General features: G+C 38.8%; 1 protein-coding gene across 12 annotated transcripts in view; it reads right to left on the bottom strand.

Moving 5' to 3' along the window:
• Positions 1 to 1,137: 1,137 nt before the first annotated feature.
• Positions 1,138 to 18,889, bottom strand: part of Rab28 (RAB28, member RAS oncogene family) — a 76,982-nt gene continuing 59,230 nt past the window's right edge. For 2 of the 12 annotated variants that reach the window (XM_008770195.3, XM_063272805.1), the window contains exons 5-8: positions 12,146 to 12,249; positions 9,274 to 9,351; positions 3,139 to 3,233; positions 1,883 to 2,019 (exon numbers count right to left, since the gene is read on the bottom strand). In XM_008770195.3, coding sequence (XP_008768417.1) covers positions 3,144 to 3,233; positions 9,274 to 9,351; positions 12,146 to 12,249 — 272 coding nt within the window. In that variant the 3' untranslated portion in view covers positions 1,883 to 2,019; positions 3,139 to 3,143. 12 annotated transcript variants of the gene reach the window in all.

Raw genomic sequence — 18,889 nt, 5'->3', positions numbered from 1 at the left:
GCACCACCAACAAACATCTCTCTCCTAAGAGTCCAGAAGAATCCTTGAGGGTTCAGCTCTGACTTGTTCAGCTTCTTCTTCTCCTAAATGCCCTTGCCTGCAAACATTAGGCACAAGCTAACAGGAACAGCATGTGGGCAAGGATGAAGGGCTTATCACCCTGAACAGCTTCAAAGGGTGCTAAATTATTATAAATTTTAAAATAGTAATTACATGAAAAACTAAACCAAAATCCTCTGAGTACGGTCACAATTTTTAATTTTTAACCTTGTAGCCTTGAGGCAGAGACAGATGTACCACCATTATGAGTTATGTCTAACTCTCATAGCCCAACATCTTGGGATCATCAGTTCAGTTCAGTTTCCTTAGACTACAGGACATGAACTTTTCTAAAATCTCTAACAGCTTTAAACCTGAGTGTACAAATTTTGCCACACACTTGTAGCAGTTCCCCAGAGATTGCTTATATTGATGGCCATGAGAGAAAACACACCAGACATTGTCCTCCATGTGTGTTCTCATGGCTTCTAAAAAATAATAGAAGGCTCACAGAGAAAAGTTGTGCCTTGTACTGCAGGACAAGAAGGGGAAGAAAGTATCCTAGAGGTACTGAAACTCATTTCATGGAGCTGAGAATAACTTCATGTATGTGTAGACTGAGAGGCTGTATGGGGGGTCATTCCTACTTTAGTAACAAGTAAGTGCTGAGCACTGCTCCTTTGCACAAAACATAGCACAAGTATGACCAAGACAGAACAGGAAGCAGACACTGTGGGAGAAGGGAGAGAGAAAGAAAGGGGAATGGGAGAGGAGAAGACAAGAAGGGAGAATTCCTGGCCGTGTGTGTGCAGCTGGGACAGAAGGTAGAGTATCAGCTAATGGATAAGAATGACTTCACAGTTTTATGTGCACAGAACCAAGAGTGGCATGAGCTAGGCAGAAAATGGGCCAGGGCGGATAGAGGCCCAGAAATGGCAGGCTACAGGCTCAACTATAAACAAACAAACAGAATGCCTAGGAACTCCTAAGAAACTGGCGGCACACCAGACTTCACAGGATTTCTAGCCATGTGTTCAAATCTACTCTGCTTTTCTGTAACAAAAAGGAAAAATTAATGAATGAAAATTCCAGAGAACGTAATTTAAATAAATTTATTTATGTGAGAAAAACATCAGAACATCAGGTACAGTGTGATCGATCCACAATGATCCAAGGATATCATGACTCATCTGGAAGCACTCTCATACAGCCTGTAGGAGAAATTCCATGTGGAGGATCAGCTGAACCATTTATCAAAATTCATAAAGCCATCTAAGCCAAATATGATAAAATATGCAATGACCATGATACAGTAATAAAAATACAATATCAAATACTCAGTACTTGTGAGTTATAAACTACAATATAAACACATTAGGCTCCTTTTAAAAATGAAAAAATATTTCTATTGCAGCCTCATTTGAAGCACTTTCAATCAGATGCAGCTTTGTATAGTTTACTCTTAATAGCCAGCAAAGGAACACCTTCTTGATAACTTCCACCATCAGTGCTCTCAAGTACACGTTCACATATACAAGTTCAAATAGAAAATGATGATCAAAGCGTGGAGCATCTTCATATCTGTTTAAATTTTTTAAATCTGGGAAAAAAGAAGAGATAAAGAAGCAACATGGTTCTTCTGGAGCGAGGAGGCAGTCTCAATCCAGAGAATGGACTTTCCATTCAGATTTCAAAACATGTGGTTCCAAATCTGAATTCCTTCCTGTCCAGGGAGCTGCCCGATACTCTGAGGCGACTAAGGGATGAAGGAGCAGAGCAGGAGGAAGTGTGAGCTGACTACAGAGACAGTCACTGATAAAACATGTTCCTAGGCAGCTTGGGCCCAATCCAGGGAAGAGCAGCCAGAACTATCAATACAGTGTGTGCTCACTGAACTGCACACATGGAGCTCCGAGGTGGATTAACAGTTCTTGACATGGGCTCCTGGTTGTAGTTTACAATATCTGCCTTCACCACTCTCTGCCATAAAAGAAAAGAGTTATTATCAAGACATCAGAAAAGTCCCCTGAGCCTCAGTTGCTTTCTGAGCTCTGGTGAACGTCTAATAACAAACATCACAGACGGAACAAGAGTTGGTATTAAAAACAATTGACCAGAATTAATAAATAGTCATGTTTGGGATTTTCTTGATTGCCTTCCCTTTTTTGTGGAGAATTTACAAAATTTAATACTTACTGACATTATCACAAGTTTTATTAAAAACTCACAGAGCAATATGAAGATTTAAACCCTGGTTATAATTTTAGTACAAGTTAAAATCATTCATGCATATTTAGTTGACAGATAAGACGTCACCATTTTTAAGATTTTCATTATTTTTTAGTCTTCTCATGGTCATTACACTTGGCCATAACTTTGTGAATTAGAAAAAGAAGTGTGTTTTAAAGGACTTACATAGGAAACAGAAAAGTCCTAAGAAACTCCACTGTTAAAAATGTTTCCAGTTTTCAAAACATTCCTCTCAAAATACTTCAAATAGTTCACTATGGGTAATGCATAATGACTCTAATAAAACATGACATGATGAGGAATTTAAAAGTCAGCTCATATCCATGCCTATAAATCAACTTAAATCAAAAGATACCTTCACACTTCTTTCCATCTTATGATTAGTCTAAACCAAGGAATTAAGCAAAATGTCTAATATCCATCTCTAAGCAATAACTGAAATGAAAACAAACCATCTTTTGCTTTTAGCTTTTACTAAGTCCATGCACAAAGACTGAGAGAGAAGGGCAATTCAAGCCTTTCTTTAAAGTAATTTAAAATAACCTTTCAATTACCATCAATTTCAGGAGGGAAATGGTAAGTAATTGCTGATGAAATAACTGCTTCAATCCTCTGCACTACATTTGTAATAAACATGTTAAAGATAAACATAATTGAAAGTAACTGAAATATTTTAATTTGTTCTCAATTTCTTGTTTAATTTATAATTTTCCTGGTGAAAGACCAATTTTTCAAAGTTCTAAACCAAGACTTATTCATTTTAATTAATAATGTTCCTTCATAGGAAAACAAGATAATATAGCTAGCCCTCGCCCCCTCCCCAGTTGGCAATAATGCACCCATAAGTACCTGCACTACTGTACTGAACAGACTCTACTCTGAGCAGAGTTGGGGTGTTGATTATCTTCTTCCGGGTACTTGACTATGTCTGCCCTGACAATACGCTGTCAATTCCGTACAACATAAACAAGATGAAGGAGAAAGGAAAAGAGAAAGAGAAAGACAAAATGAAAAGCATGTTTATGACTGACAATAGAAGGAAACACCAAAGAAGAAAAAGAAAAATTAACACATGAGTTCAAACATGTCACAAAAGAACCAGCAGAATGTTCACACATAAAAGGAAGGAAAAGAGAGCCAATACACATTGTTCATAATTCTGTCCAGCCACTGAAATAGATAACTAACTTCTCAGCAGTGCAGAGGACTGTGGAAGTATTTGTTCATTTTCTGTGACAAGCATTGCTGATGATCTACTACGTCAGTCACTCTGGGCTAGGTGTGCATGACTAAACCACCTGAAAGATTTACTATAGAGCTAATGGGCCAAGAATAAAACCAGTTGTCGCACAAGTTAAGTATTTCACTAGTGAGTGGGATGCTGTGGGGACAGGTGGGAGGATAAAAGCCTATTGTTTCAGCAATCAGAGTAGCACATACCCTGTACAGTTTACATATTTGTAATTTTTACTTCCCTAGTGCTTCTGCTGCTGATTACTTCCCATCCCCCTAACTACTACCTACCTCCATATTTCCAAATTTCATATAGAAATCACTTCAAATACAATTGTGAGTCATGTAAAAAGAATCACGAGATACAATATTAAGGCACAATAGCTGTTTGCTTTCAAGAATTTTTCTAAATAAACAAAACCACATTGCTACACATTAGTTGTTCTCTCCTTGGGGATAGGACTCTGTGGGATAACCATGTATAGAAAAGAAACAAGGGCTGGAGAGATGGCTCAGTGGTTAAGAGCCCTGACTGCTCTTCCAGAGGTCCTGAGTTCAATTCCCAGCAACCACATGGTGGCTCATAACCATCTGTAATGAGATCTGATGCCCTCTTCTGGTGTGTCTGAAGACAGCTACAGTGTACTCATATATAATAAATAAATCTTAAAAAAAAAAAAAGAAAAAAGAAAAGTAACAAGCTCCTCCCATCTGTGGATCTGAAGCAAGGAGTACTCTCTGCATGACTGCGCAGATCTGACTTCTGAAGCTCTCCTTTCCTAACAGCATATATTTATTTTCTAAAATGAAAACACCTCAACATGAGTAACTATCTATGAAGACATTTCTTAATATAGATTTGATAAACACTGAGAGTAAATGAATAGGATTCTGTAGTGTATAAATGTGGGCGGTTAGCTGAATTCTACATAAGTTCTCTAGTGGGTAGTATTAATTCTGGACAAGATTCTTCACTTACCAGACACCTGGCTTGGTACCTCCACAGAAGCATTGCTAACTGAACCATGAGACGGAAGCAGGGTATATCAATAAAAGGTGTGCCGCAATCTAACTCCCTAACAGCACTGTTTCATACCAAACTACAGGTTACAATGATGAAACGGGATTTTCACCACCATAATAATGGTGTGAAGAAATAAGCCATTCATCAAGCAAAGCATTGTTTTAAGCACTCTTTATAAACATAGCCAGGTTACTGAGCTGTGTGCATAACACTGGGATCAAAGTACCATCTAATGCAAATGACCAGCTCTCACCATTCATTTTGTCAAATTAACAAATAATCCACAAGACAAATTTGTCCTTGGAGTCTTGACTGCTGCACATGAAACTATGTGCCATGTTTTCAAACCTGAAACTGCTTAGTTAGATTGTATCTGAGGGCTCGATGTTTGCTTGTTTGTTAACTGAGATTCAATCTCATGGTTTGTTTTTTAAGTGAAATCTGATCTCACTATAGCCCAAGCAGATCTGGACCTTGCCATAAAGACTAGGTTGGCCTCAAATGCAGGTGTGCTGGGATTAAAGTATTTGAAAAGATTTATTTACATTTAAAGGATGAATTTTAAAAAGGATATTTGGGAAAATACGGTCAGCAATGTTTAGTGTGTGAGGGTTAGGGTAAGACAAATAACATGAGAAGTCCCTCCTTCGATGAAGGTGAGCATTACAATGGCTTCAGAAGAGCAATATTTAGAAAAGACAACTCTGAACTCTGTAAGGTCTCCTTAAAGTAAAGGCTTGTGCTATCTGTATAGTTTAACTCTCAACAAAAATCTAGAACACCCTACCATTTGCAGGGTCATAGTTCTTATAATAAAGAATATACATTTTAGCATGCCTATACATCTCAGACATCACAGTGATTTTTGTTTTGAAGAAACTAATACATGTCTAAATCAAGCTACATGAATTCATGGTTTATTAACTAATGTGTAAAACTGTGGAGGCTTAAATCTTGTCCTGAGAGCCTAAGTGTACATGGCAAAGGTCTCAGGCTGAAGGAAATTAGCATGGGAACCTGTGCTCTTTTCACAGATTGACTACTGTGCGCGTGAAGAACTGAATGCTAGACATGCTAGAAATGCCTCAGGGAAATTTAATTCCTCTCCCAGAGCTTTAACTATCACTCTGAGCAATCTGAGAAACTAAACTGGACCCAATTTTTACATTGTGATGGGGGAAATCTGCTCCGAGGAAGGGAGTGGTTAGTGAGGATGGAGAGGGAGAATAAACAATGCAAATCAAACTATAATCTAAATGTAAAAGCTGAAATGCTTTTTGCATGGCGATTGAAATATCTGCCTGCTCTGTTGTGAAGCTTATTCCTCTTTGTGCTTAGATTGCTCTGTGGTCCTTTGACATTGTACAGTCCACAAAAAAAGGTTTGCTATATCCAAAAAAAATCTCCTTTCTCCCATTTTCTTCTTGCAAAGCTTACAGAATGTGCTGATAACTCAATTGATTTTATTAGACTCCCAAATGGAAGCAATCTAGGTTAGAACTAAAATAGTGGAGTGTAAATACTCAGTACATAGAAGAAAAACAGAAACCTCATTATAAATATTTATGACACAAACCAAATTACTATAGCATCAAGCTGTCTTTGGCTGGTGACTCTGACACATCTTCATAAAATAATATGAAATACTTAAAGGCATCAACATGACAAAAACGTGTTAAATACAAAAGTATATATACACACATACAAAAGTACATACACACACACACACACATATATATATATATATACACACACACACATACATACACACATACACGTATAGTATAGTGTGATTGTTGTTTTGACCTGGAATTTCTGGAATGAAGTTTTTAAATAGTTTCCTCTGAGAAATACTGACTGTGAAACTAATCAATGAACTGAAAAAGGTACCAACTCAACGTTCTATAAGATGTGATAATGAAACTTCCAACATACACAAATTTCTGACAAACACAAAGTAAGAGCTTGTAGCTCCTTAAATTCACCTACAGATGAATGAATTAAAATATTGCCTAGTCAACAAATGGTGCTGGTGAAACTGAATAACCACAAGTAAAAGAATGAAATTATATCCTTATCCTAGACAAGATATCCTCCACAAAATCATTTCAAGATGGATCAAAGACCTTAATGTGGATCTTTTAAAATGTAAGTGAAAAACAGAGAAGACACTTTAAGATGCAGACAGAGGCAAAGACTTTCTGCAAAGGACTTGGGAAAAACAGCAAGAATATCAAACGGCTTGTACATAGTAAGTGAAACACCGAAGGGACGTGACAGTCCACATATGGGAGCAGAGCTTTGCTATCTAACTACACATCTAGTAGGGATTTTTATCTATGACACACTGAAAAAAAAAAAGAAAAAAGAAAAACAAGAAACGCCAAACAATCTAATCAGTAAATGGGTAAAATTTATCAGTAAAAAGTAAAATTAACATGAAAAAAATGGTCAACATCCTTAGTCATCAAATGCAAGTCAAAACTATATTAAGATTCTATCTTACTGGTTGGTAGTGGCACATGCCTTTAATCCCAGTGCTCAGAAGGCAGAGGTATGAGGATCAAAGCCAGCCTGGTCTACAGAGCCAGTCCAGGTGGTCAGGGCTACACAAAGAAATCCTGACTTGAAACAAACAAACAAGAAAAAATCAAAAGATTCTATCATCTCACTACAGTCAATATGGCTACCATTAAGAAAATAGAAGACAGTTTGCAACCCCATAAGAACAACAATACCAACCAACCAGAGCTCCCAGGGACTAAACCACTGCTCAAAGAGCACACATGGACAGACCCATGGCTCCAGCTGCTATGTAGCAGAGGATGGCCTTGTTGGGCACCAATGGGAGGAGAAACCCTTTGGTCCTGCCAAAGCTCGATCCCCAGTATAAGGGAATGTCAGGGCAGGGAGGCAGGAAGGGGTGGGTGGATAGGCGGGGAAACACCCTCAAGAAGAAGGGGAAGGTTGGGATAGGGGGTTTATGGAGGGAAACCAGGAAAGGGGATAACATTTGAAATGTAAATTTAAAAAATCCAATTAAAAGAAAAGAAAGAAAATACAAGACAGTAAATTCTGGTAAGCATGGGATGGGGGTGGAATCTGTGAACCCATGCACTGTTGGTTTAAATATAAAATAATAGTTATGCCAAACAGTGTGAAAATCAGTGCAGGGAATCTTTTCATTAGAGAACTAAAAAAGACGTACCGTAGTCAGCTTTTCTTTAGTTCCTAAGGCAACATATTATAAAGATCCCTGCACATCCATGTTTACTACAGCACTATTCACAACACTCTTCCTATGGAATTAGACATACAGAAGTATATACAGAAGTACAAATGATCAGTAAATACATGAAAACATTTTCAACACCATTAACCGTCAGGAAAAAAAGCAACAAAACTACACTGAAATTCCTTCCCATACCAGTCAGAAGGGCTATTGGCTAAAAAAAAAAAAAAAAAAAAAAAAAAAAAAAAAAAATCATCTGGCAAAGATGTGAATGGACCTCTGTAAACTGCTGATGGGAATGGAAACTAGAGAAGACACTATGAAAATCAATCCAATAACTGAAACAGAACCTACTATATGACCCAGCTATATCACTCATTACATACATGCAAAAGATTCTAAGTCAGGATATTGCACAGATCTCTGCACGCCCATGTTTGCAGACTGTTCACAACAGGCAGGACTTGGACTCAGCGTAGGTGTCAAGCAGTGAGTGAGCACATAGAGATGGGATGCAAATATACACTGTAGTCCAGTTCGGCCAAAAGGAAATGAGTATGCCATTTACAGGAAAGCAGATAGTACTGGGGATGGATACGTTAGGAGGAGTAAGGCAGAGTCACAAAGAGAAATACTACACTTTCTTTCATATGCATATTATTTATATATAAAATATCTTGCAATATATACATAACAGAGAGGCTATACAGAAAAGCAAGCTAGCTCAAATTGCTATAACACATATTTGACAGGCACAGTAATAAGAGTACATCGCAGAACTAATTTGCAGAATAGTCAAGTAAATACTAAAAGATGTAAAAAGATAACTATTTTTAGTTGCAAGAAGGTGGATAGAAGTATCTAGGAAATACATTAGTTTGATGCTTCTAATCTTATTACTCTTGCTCAAAGTTTTATTAAATGTGTGACTTATAGAGCAACTACAATTGCATTTTTAAGCTCTGAACTGCTGATATTTGATTTACTTATAAGATCGTCTAGAAATAATCAAAGAGCACAGAAATCTTCAGTAAGTAATGCTATTAAAGTAACAAAATTATATAAAGAAATAATATCATTGCATGTCTTTTAAAGAACAGATAACCCTAAAGAAGTTTGAAGTACAAGCAGGGTCTTTAACCCCACACTTCAGAGGTCAAGGTAGGGGCAGCCACCAGAGGCCAGTCAGGTCCTCTAATGAAAAAAAAAAAAAAAAGGAAACACAAAACAGGATTCTCTGAACCTTAATCAATTAACTAAGAACTGACAAAATTTTATTCTTTTTTTTTTCAAACAAAAGGGACAAAATTGCAAGGCTATCATTATTTTGTAAAAATTAATTTTCCATCTTCAGCAATAAACACTCATTTATACATGAAATCTATTTCCAAGGCTTTGAGTGACATGTACATAGAATAAATGTGGAAGAATCGATGAATAAAAATCATCATAAGAAATTCATTACTTTTTAAAATATAAATTTTAAGATAATCACCTGTGACTGTTCTATTTCTGCTTTGTTTAACTTGATTCCCAGGATTTCTGCCGCAACTTTCTGAAAACACAGGAAGACCTACATAACAAAAATAGGTTTAAATGATTTAAAACAGGCATGTTTCAGTACCTTCAAATACACTGAACTTTCTAAAGAAGCATAAACAGCAAGTATTCCAAAAATGGCTCCATTTGTCAAATATGGCAACACATGAAATGAAATAATTTTTAAAGAATTAAACCACAATTTGAAAATCCAAGCAATTCATTGAGTTAGTCTAAACATGCATTTATTAATAAAAACATTTTAAAGATGTGCTTTTATTTTATGAGTTTGAGTTTTCTACCTTCATGTACTTATGTACATCACATGTGTACCTGGTGTCTGTGGAGGTCGGAAGAGGTGTCAGATCCCCTAGAAATGGAATTTACAGATGGCTGTAAGATACCATGTGGATGTTGGGAACCAAACTAAGGTCCTCTGCAAGAGCCGCAGTATTCTTAGCAGCTGAGCCATCCCTCCAGCCTCATTTAAGGGATTTAGCATAACAATTACAATGACAAATGTAAAGAGCACATCAGCACATCTAATACCATAATAAGCTCCCACAATTCCTGAAGAAAATGAAGTAAGTTCATGTATCCTTTTGGCTCTGGTGTTTGACTCTCTATCTGTTCTATGCTGATCTCCTGAGCTGGCTTTAGTCTGTTTTAACAGGTCTTGCTTTCCAAACCATTAACACTGTTGGTTCTCTTATCAATGTCCAAACTCTCCATTATTCTCTAAGTAAAACAACTTGGTCCTATTTATTGTGTTTTATCTGTTCGGGTAAAGGAATGATAGAGTCCATTACAGCCACACGTTTTGAACATTTCTATAAACATCCTTTAGTATGTAGCTGGCTTTTGCCAGGTCCTCTATAATCCCTGGAGCTTTAGCCCTAATCATTTCTGCTGTATAACTTGCTTTTGCTCTATAACTATCCTACCAGGTTTCTAGTCGAATTCACCTGAGGATCACTTACTAAATATCAGTCACAGTTTCCTAACTTAATTATTTCTAGGGGACTGAAAAGAGGGCTCAGAAGTTAAGAGTAATTACTGCTCCTCCAGAGGACTCAAGGGTATTTCCCAGCACCCACATGGTGGCTTACAAACCACTTTTAACTCCAGTTCCAGAGGATCCCATGCCCCCTTCTAGCCTCCGAGGGGTCCTGCACTCATGTGGGGCACATAAAAAGAACTAACACAAACAAGCACATACACATAAATAAAAACAAATAAATCTTTAAACAATTATTACTTTAAAAAAAGTAACAGCCATAAGCAAGGTTCTAGCCCTAGCACCAAATGAAAGGATAAAAAAACCTAAGTTAAAACACTGGACAGCAGCCAGGTATGCTGATTGATGTCTTTAACGGCAGCACTTGGGAGGCAGAGGCAGGTGGATCTCTGAGTTCAAGTGCAGCCTGATCTACAGAGCAAATCCCAGAACAGCCAGAGCTATAAAGAAAAATCCTGTCTCAAAAAACAAACAAACAAATGAACAAGAAATTAGACAGGGACAAATAGTTACAAGATTCATAACCATCAGTTATTGTCTCTAATATGAATGTGGACATAGTATTGTTTAACCAATAAAACATATAAGTGGTTAAATAGAAAATGAATAGTTAGAAAATTTTAATAATTTCAACCTTGACTCTCATGAAAGAAATTCAAAATTTGTAAGGTTTTAATTGTTGGAAATCGTTGTGTTATTTGTACTGCCCTACCACTGGGCAAAAGTTAAAAATAATTAAGTCCTTAGTATTACAAGGGCCAGTGAAATAGTAATCTTACAATACTAGGAAAAGAATAGGTAATTTCATCTTTCTGGTGAACATCTGGTAACATGTTTCAATCCCCAGTCAAAGAATCTATCTAAAGGAAATAAAGCATTAAAAGTTACTAAAGTTTCATAATAAAACTTAAATTTGAAATTTAGAAAAAAAGCCTACATGTCCAAGAACAATTATAACAATAAAAGACATGGGAAATTTTTACAGATAAAACGGTAAATAAAAGAAATACAATATAAAACCACTAACCATAATCTTAGTGTTTAAGTTAAAATAGGCCTGATATCATTACTTGGGCTCACAAACCGTATCTCTACCACTCAACATCTATGCAGAGGGGGCCCCGTGATAGGAGCTCTAGAAGATGCACCTACACAAGAGACAACCAGACTCAGGCACACCTGCCTGCCCCAAAGAAAGCACAGGATAAGCACAGTGAGGGCTTCAGTGAAAGAACACAGGAGAATCCTCTGAGGGTCTGAGTGGGCATCCCTAAAGGGCAGAATTATGGGTGACTTGAGTGATTCATGATTCTTGTTAAATCAACTATAAAATTTACTAACCAAAATAAGCATTCTCATATATTCTATCTATGCCTTCCCTCCAAAGGCATCACTGTGTTCCTTGTTAAGAAATAGAACTGTACTTCTTGTGGGGGGGAAGGGAAGGGGTACATCCTCTTGGAAATGGGGGTGGGGTGGGGAAGGAGATGAGGAACTGTGGGAGAGCAGACCTGGAGTGGGGGAGCAATTAGACTGTAAGAAAATAAAAGTACTTTAAAAAAAGAAAGAAAGAAGTAGAAGTGCTCTTCTTGGGAGAAAGGGGACATCCTCTTGGAGATGGGGAGGAGGAATGGGATGAGGAACTGTGGGAGGGCAGACCAGGAGGGAGGTAATGACTGGACTGTAAAAAAAAAAAAAAAGTAATACAAAATAAAAAAAAAAAAAAAAGAAAGAACAAGTAGAAGTGTCCTTCTCAGGAACATTAGAAAGACAAAGCATCGCTCACAACACAATCCACTGCTTTACTTACAGAGTCTCCCGTCTTGGCTGAAACAAAGTGGCTACTAAAACCATTTTCCTGGCAAAATCGTAAGTGTTTATCAGGTTTTACTGTTCGCATATGCTCCAAGTCAACTAGAAAAATGTTAAAGAGAGAACAAAACTCAATATTAGAATCAAAAAAGTATATTTAACATGTTTAAAACTTATTTTCTAGTATCATTTCCCACTGTATAATATTGGGCAATTTTTCAACTTCTTTGTGCTTCAGCTTCTACATTTATAAACTATGAATAGTGAATATACCTATTTAATACATCATTCTTTCAGAATTAGCCAGAATTAGATAGTGAACAAAGACTGGCGAGTAAGTGCTCAGAAATATGTGTTACTATACGACAGCATTGCCTATATAAATTCTCACACCATGACAAATTCAAAACACATCTGCTCAGTGTACTGCATTTAAGCACTAATTAAAGACAGTACTAATTAAAGACAGGACGTACAAACACAAGTATATTTGGCTGGAAACAGTTTAATTACTTACAAGATAATTTAATGATTAGAACAATTCTGAAATCTTTTATATTATATAGTGACATTAATTTCTTCACACTACAGTTTACTTTCACAAAGATGCAGCTGCTTTCCAAACTGTTAACAATACGGACTTTGAGGATTATATTTCCTGGACTTTAAAGCACAGTATAGAATTTGTATCTAACACTGCTTTTTTAAGTGAAATCCTTTACTCAACAGTTTCTTGTGCACAGCACTATAACCCTCTAAAAGTTTATTTAATGACATCAAATTATATGACAAATATAGTCACATGACTTAAAAGGTAATTAAGCTCTTTGAGTCAGCAGAGAAAACTATTTTAAAAATGTAAACTGATTTTCTGAGAAAGAGATCTAGCCAACTTGTAAAACCTTAGAAGTCTAGCATGCTTGCATAATACTAACAATTGATTATCACCTGAAAATGCTTTCTCATTTCATAAAAGACTTCATTGAAAATCATACTGAGTTTTTAGTTTGAAGGCTAAAGTTTCTCCAGGAGAAATTTGAACCAACAGAATCCTGCTCTCCTTGCAAGAGAAGGGAAAAGGGTCAAGGGGGAGAGATCTGCAAAGCGGGACAGGGAGGTGGGGGGGCAGCTGTGATCTGGATGTAAAGTGAATAAAAAAATAAGTTATTAAAAAAAAAGAACTAAGCGAACACTATAAACATTACCTTTCATGACTGTGAGAGAGAAAAGAGTGATAAACAAGCTAACATGCAAATAAATGAGTCTTCTGAGATGGTGGTACACATCTGAGAACCCAGTACCTAGAAAGCTGTAGCAGGAAGATCATGAGTTTAAGGCCAGCCTGAGCTATATAGTGTAAAGATGGTAACCTGTGCTTCATGTGGAGACTCTGCCCTCAATACCTACCCAAATTAACAAATAAGGATATTACAATTATCATAATCCAAAATGAAGAGGCAAAAGGTGACCAGATAGACAACATCATAAAGAGAGGAAAGAGCGAGGCAGCTCAGTATATGAGACAGCCATGGAGCTGTGGAGACCTTCCTCCTTGATCGGAGGCCGAAAGGATTATACTGTCATTGTCACCAGAAGAGGGCATCGGATCCCATTACAGAGGGTTGTGAGCCACCCTGTGGTTGCTGGGAATTGAACTCAGGACCTCTGAAAGAGCAGCCAGTGCTCTTAACCTCTGAGCCATCTCTCCAGCTCGGCCGAAAGGATTAAAATAAGTTACTAAAATGTATAAAATCAGACAAGTCAGGAGGCTGAAAGAGAACTGTATTTCATTCACCTTATTCAAGATTCCACAGCAACTATACACACAGTTACTGATCATTGTGGTCAAAGCAATAAATAGACAATAGATTTTTAAAACCTAGTTGTAAAAAAAATGTAATCAGAGCTGATGAGAAGATTAAATGATACTCAATTTTAAAATTTGAAACAGTTTACAGCAAACCTTATCTTTATGCTGGCCTTAAAATCAGCAGTATACTTCTATTCCAACATCCAATCATAATACAGTCTACAATTAATGACTTTTTTCATTCAAATCAGAAACTATGCTTTGTAAAAAAGTGAAAGTACCTGATGCTTATTAGTTACACTGTTAATGTCCAGTGCCTGTCAAAGAAGACAGCATCCAAAATATCAACTATTTTTGCTCTGACTCATACCACAGATAACAACAGCAACAATATTCTCTGTGAAATGATTATAAAAGCTGCCACACTGAACTTAAAGAAGTAAAAGCAAAATATAAATACAACACTTGTGTAGATTTTCACTGTAATTTTTAGGGTATCAAGGAAACATCTACAGTGTTGATCTGGTTATACTCAATTCAAACAAACTACTTGTCACATTAACTACCTCCAGGAAGTTACTCCAAACACAAAATAAACTGTTTATGCCCCTACTCAGATAGATAACATGACAGATTGTTATTAGTTGAAGACAGATGAGATACATTAATTTGATTGTGAGCATGTGTTTAATTTTACCCTGCCACGTACACTCTCTAATGCTGTCTTTCTATGATGCCATAGTAAATCATGCCATACTCAAAAAACTGCTAATGCAAGAAAATAAAAAAAAAAGACCAGAACTCGACTTTGACTTTGAAGTTTCTTAAATTAACCTTTTTACCAAAGAAACTCCCTTCACTATTACTGAGTTTCACATAGGGATATAAAAGAACACTGTGCATTCAAAGCCTCCTTAGTTTCTAAAGTCAGTTTAAAGATGTGAAAGCAATTTAACAGTTTTCTATATACTAACGTTTTTTAATGACCCGTCTCATCTTTCCAATTTCTACTGGCCTCTTTATCCACCAGAGTAAGTACATCTTATATTGATGACACTGTCCTTATTTGTTGCAAGCATTCTCCTCAGGTTAGGATCCTCACTTTACATCTCTCATAGTACTTCTGAGAAACAAAAATTTAGGTTTCATAAAGTTCAATATTCTTGAGATGATGAGGTTGTTAGAACTCCTGTGATGCTTGAGTTCTTGTTATACACAGCTGAAAACAAGTCCATAAAGCAATCTCCACATACAGCAGCAACTGTGAATGGATTGATTGCGCGGGGGAAAAGGTTTTAGGGTTTTAAAATAAGGACAAAAGATTCCTTGGGAACCTGTAGTCCACTCCAACAGAGAGACTAACTGCAGATCTTCACTTACCCTACTTTCCTCCAAATCTAATCCCATGATTACTTTCAGATCTAAAGTAAAGCACCTGCTGCAGCCTCTCTTTCCTCACCCTGCTCCCATCTCCAGGGGATCACACAGGTCTTCTCCTCCAAATGTCCTTACCCAACACTCATTGTTTAATATATCCAAGCCCTCAACTTCAACAGGCATTCCCTGGAAACCCGAGGCCAGGGTTTAGCCAGGGAATGAGGTAGGCTAACTGCAGATCTCCATCTCTCCCTCCACCCCTCCAAAGCTACTCACGAGGCTCATCTCTATCTCTTAGCAAACCACCAACTGCAGCCTCCCTTCACCTCCGACTCCTCCCAGCAACAGAGCACTTCTATGGTCTCTCTGCTCTCTGACCCCATCACCAAAGGAATACATAGAAGATCTTCTCTCTTTTTTTTTTTTAACTTTTTAAAAATTAAAAAACTGGGATATGTAGGGGAGCGGGGTAGAATAAATCAAGTGTGGGGAGAGCTGTGGAGAAATGGCCTGGAGATTGAATGGAAATGAGCAGTAGGCAATGGCCACAGGGAACCTTCTCTAGGGCATGCCAGAGACCTGGGATGGGGGAGACTCTAGTGAGTCTATGAGGGTCACTCTAGCTGAGTGAGACTCCTAGGAGTGGGGGAATACAGAACCTGAATTGGCCACTTCCTATAGCCAGGCAGGACACCCAGTGGAAGGTTAAGGACAGCAACCCACCCACAACAAAACCTTTGACCCAGTTTGTCCTGCCTACAAGAAATGCAGGACAAAGATGGAGAAGAGTCAGGCAGAATGGCCAACCAACTGGAGACTCATCCCGTGCGCAAGACCCAATCCCTGACACTATTAATGATACTGTTATACTTGCAGACAGGGCCTAGAGACTCCACAGATGCACAGATCCACATCCAAACATTAGATGGAGCTCTAGGAATCTTGTGGAAGAGTTAGGGGAAGGACTGAGGTATCTAAGGGAATAGACTCTACAGAAACAACAGAATCGACTAACCTGTACTCTTGGGCTCTCCCAAAGACTGAACCACCAACCAAAAAGCAAACATGGGCTGGACCTAGGCACCCCCACATACACACATATGTAACAGATGTGCAGCCTGGTCTTCATACTGGACCTCCAACAACCGGATTAGGGCTGTCCCTCATTCTGCTGCCTGCCTGTGGATCCTCTTCCCCTAACTAGGCTACCTTGTTTGGCCTCAGTGGAAGAGGATATGTCTAGTGCTGCAGACACTTGATGTGCCAAGTAGATTGGTGCCCAAGGGTGTCTTCCCCTCCTCAACGGTAAAGAAGAGGGGGAAAGGCTATGTGAAGGAGGAACTGTGAGGTGAGGGGGGTTGCAAACGGCATGTGCAATAAATAAATAAATGTGACATATTTATTCATTTTATACCTTGATTGCAGCTCCCTACCTCCTCTCAGTCCCACCCTCAAACCCACACCCCCCCACTCCCCCTGCTTCTTTCCTCAAAGAGAGAGAGGCACCCTCATGGGTATTAACCTGTGCATTAACCTGGCACATCAAGTCACAACAGGATGAAATGAATCCTCTCCCATTGGGGCCAGTCAAAGCAGCCCAGGTAGAGGAAAGGAATCCAAAAGCGGGCAGCAGAATCTTAACCACTGCTTCAATTTACTGGGGACCCACTTGAAGACCAAGCTGTACATCTCCTACATATGTGTAGGGTGCCTAGGTCCAGCTTCTGCATGCTCTTTGGTTGGTGGTTAAGTCTCTGGGAACCCCCATGAGGGCAGGTTAATTTACTTTGTAGGTCTTCTTGTGGTATCCTTGACCCCTCCAGCTCCCTCAGTCCTTCCCCCAACTCTTCCACAACTCTAGCTAAGCTCCACCTATTACTTGGTTGTGGTTCATTATATCCACCTCCATTAGCTTCTGAACGAAGCGTTCCAGAAGACAGCCATGCTAGGCTCGTGTCTGCATACAGAGCAGAGAGTATCATTACTAGTATCTGAGGTTGGCTCTCCCATGATGTAGGTCTCAAGTTGGGCCAATCACTTGTTGGCCATCCCCTCAGTTTCTGCTCCACTTTATCCCTCCACATCTTGTAGGCAGGACAAATCTTGGGTGAAAGGTTTTGTGGTGAAAGCTTACAAACTCATGGAAACTGAACAAATTTACTACTAAATGAAATACGGATCAAGACACAAATTAAGTCTAGAGTTGAATGAAAATGGATACACAACATACCCAAACTTATAGCTTTCCGTCAAGCAAGTTCATAGCACTAATGCCTACATTTTAAAAAATGAAGAAATCACTCCTGAGGCTGCAGAGCGGAGGAGACCACCAACACTGCCCACCCCTGCCCACATCCCTGGCCCAAGAGGCAACTGTATAAGGCCTCTGGGTTCCCGTAGGGGAGGGCCCAGGAGCTGCAGGACCCCTGCGCCTGAGACACCTCCGGAACCTGAAGGAAACAAACCGGATAAACAGTTCTCTGCACCCAAATCCCGTGGGAGGGAGAGCAAAACGTTCAGAGAGGCGGACAAGCCTGGGAAACCAGAAGAGACTGCACTCTGCGCACATCCAGACGCCAGAGGAAAACAGCAAACGCCATCTGGAACCCTGGTGCACGGAGGCTCCCGGAAAGAGCTGCGCAGATCTTCCCAGTTGCTGCCGCCGCGGAGAGGACTTAGGCAGTACCCCACGAGCAAACTTGAGCCTTGGAACCGCAGGTAGGACCAACTTTTCCCCTGCAAGAAACCTGCCTGGTGAACTCAAGACACAGGCCCACAGGAACAGTGGAAGACCTGTAGAGAGGAAAAACTACACGCCCGAAAGCAGAACACTCTGTCGCCATAACTGGCTGAAAGAAAACAGGAAAACAGGTCTACAGCACTCCTGACACACAGGCTTATAGGACAGTCTAGCCACGGTCAGAAATAGCAGAACAAAGTAACACTAGAGATAATCTGATGGCGAGAGGCAAGCGCAGGAACCCAAGCAACAGAAACCAAGACTACATGGCATCATTGGAGCCCAATTCTCCCACCAAAATAAAAATGGAATATCCAAACACACCAGAAGAGCAAGATCTAGTTTCAAAATCGTATTTGATCATGATGCTGGAGGACTTCAAGAAAGACGTGGAGAACTCCCTTAGAGAACAAGTAGAAGCCTACAGAGAGGAATTGCAAAAATGCCTGAAAGAATTCCAGGAAAACATAAATAAACAAGTAGAAACCCATAGAGAGGAGACACAAAAATCCCTGAAAGAATTCCAGGAAAACACAATCAAACAGCTGAAGGAATTAAAAATGGAAATAGAAGCAATCAAGAAAGAACACATGGAAACAACCCTGGGCATAGAAAATCAAAAGAAAAGACAAGGAGCTGTAGATACAAGCTTCACCAACAGAATACAAGAGATGGAAGAGAGAATCTCGGGAGCAGAAGATTCCATAGAAATCATTGACTCAACTGTCAAAGATAATGTAAAGCGGAAAAAGCTACTGGTCCAAAACATACAGGAAATCCAGGACTCAATGAGAAGACCAAACCTAAGGATAATA

The sequence above is a fragment of the Rattus norvegicus genome, chromosome 14 (genome assembly GCF_036323735.1).
Source record: "Rattus norvegicus strain BN/NHsdMcwi chromosome 14, GRCr8, whole genome shotgun sequence".
Lineage (NCBI taxonomy): Eukaryota > Metazoa > Chordata > Mammalia > Rodentia > Muridae > Rattus > Rattus norvegicus.
The sequence above is the reverse complement of the archived record's forward strand: the minus strand, read 5'-3'. Positions and strand labels throughout refer to the sequence as shown.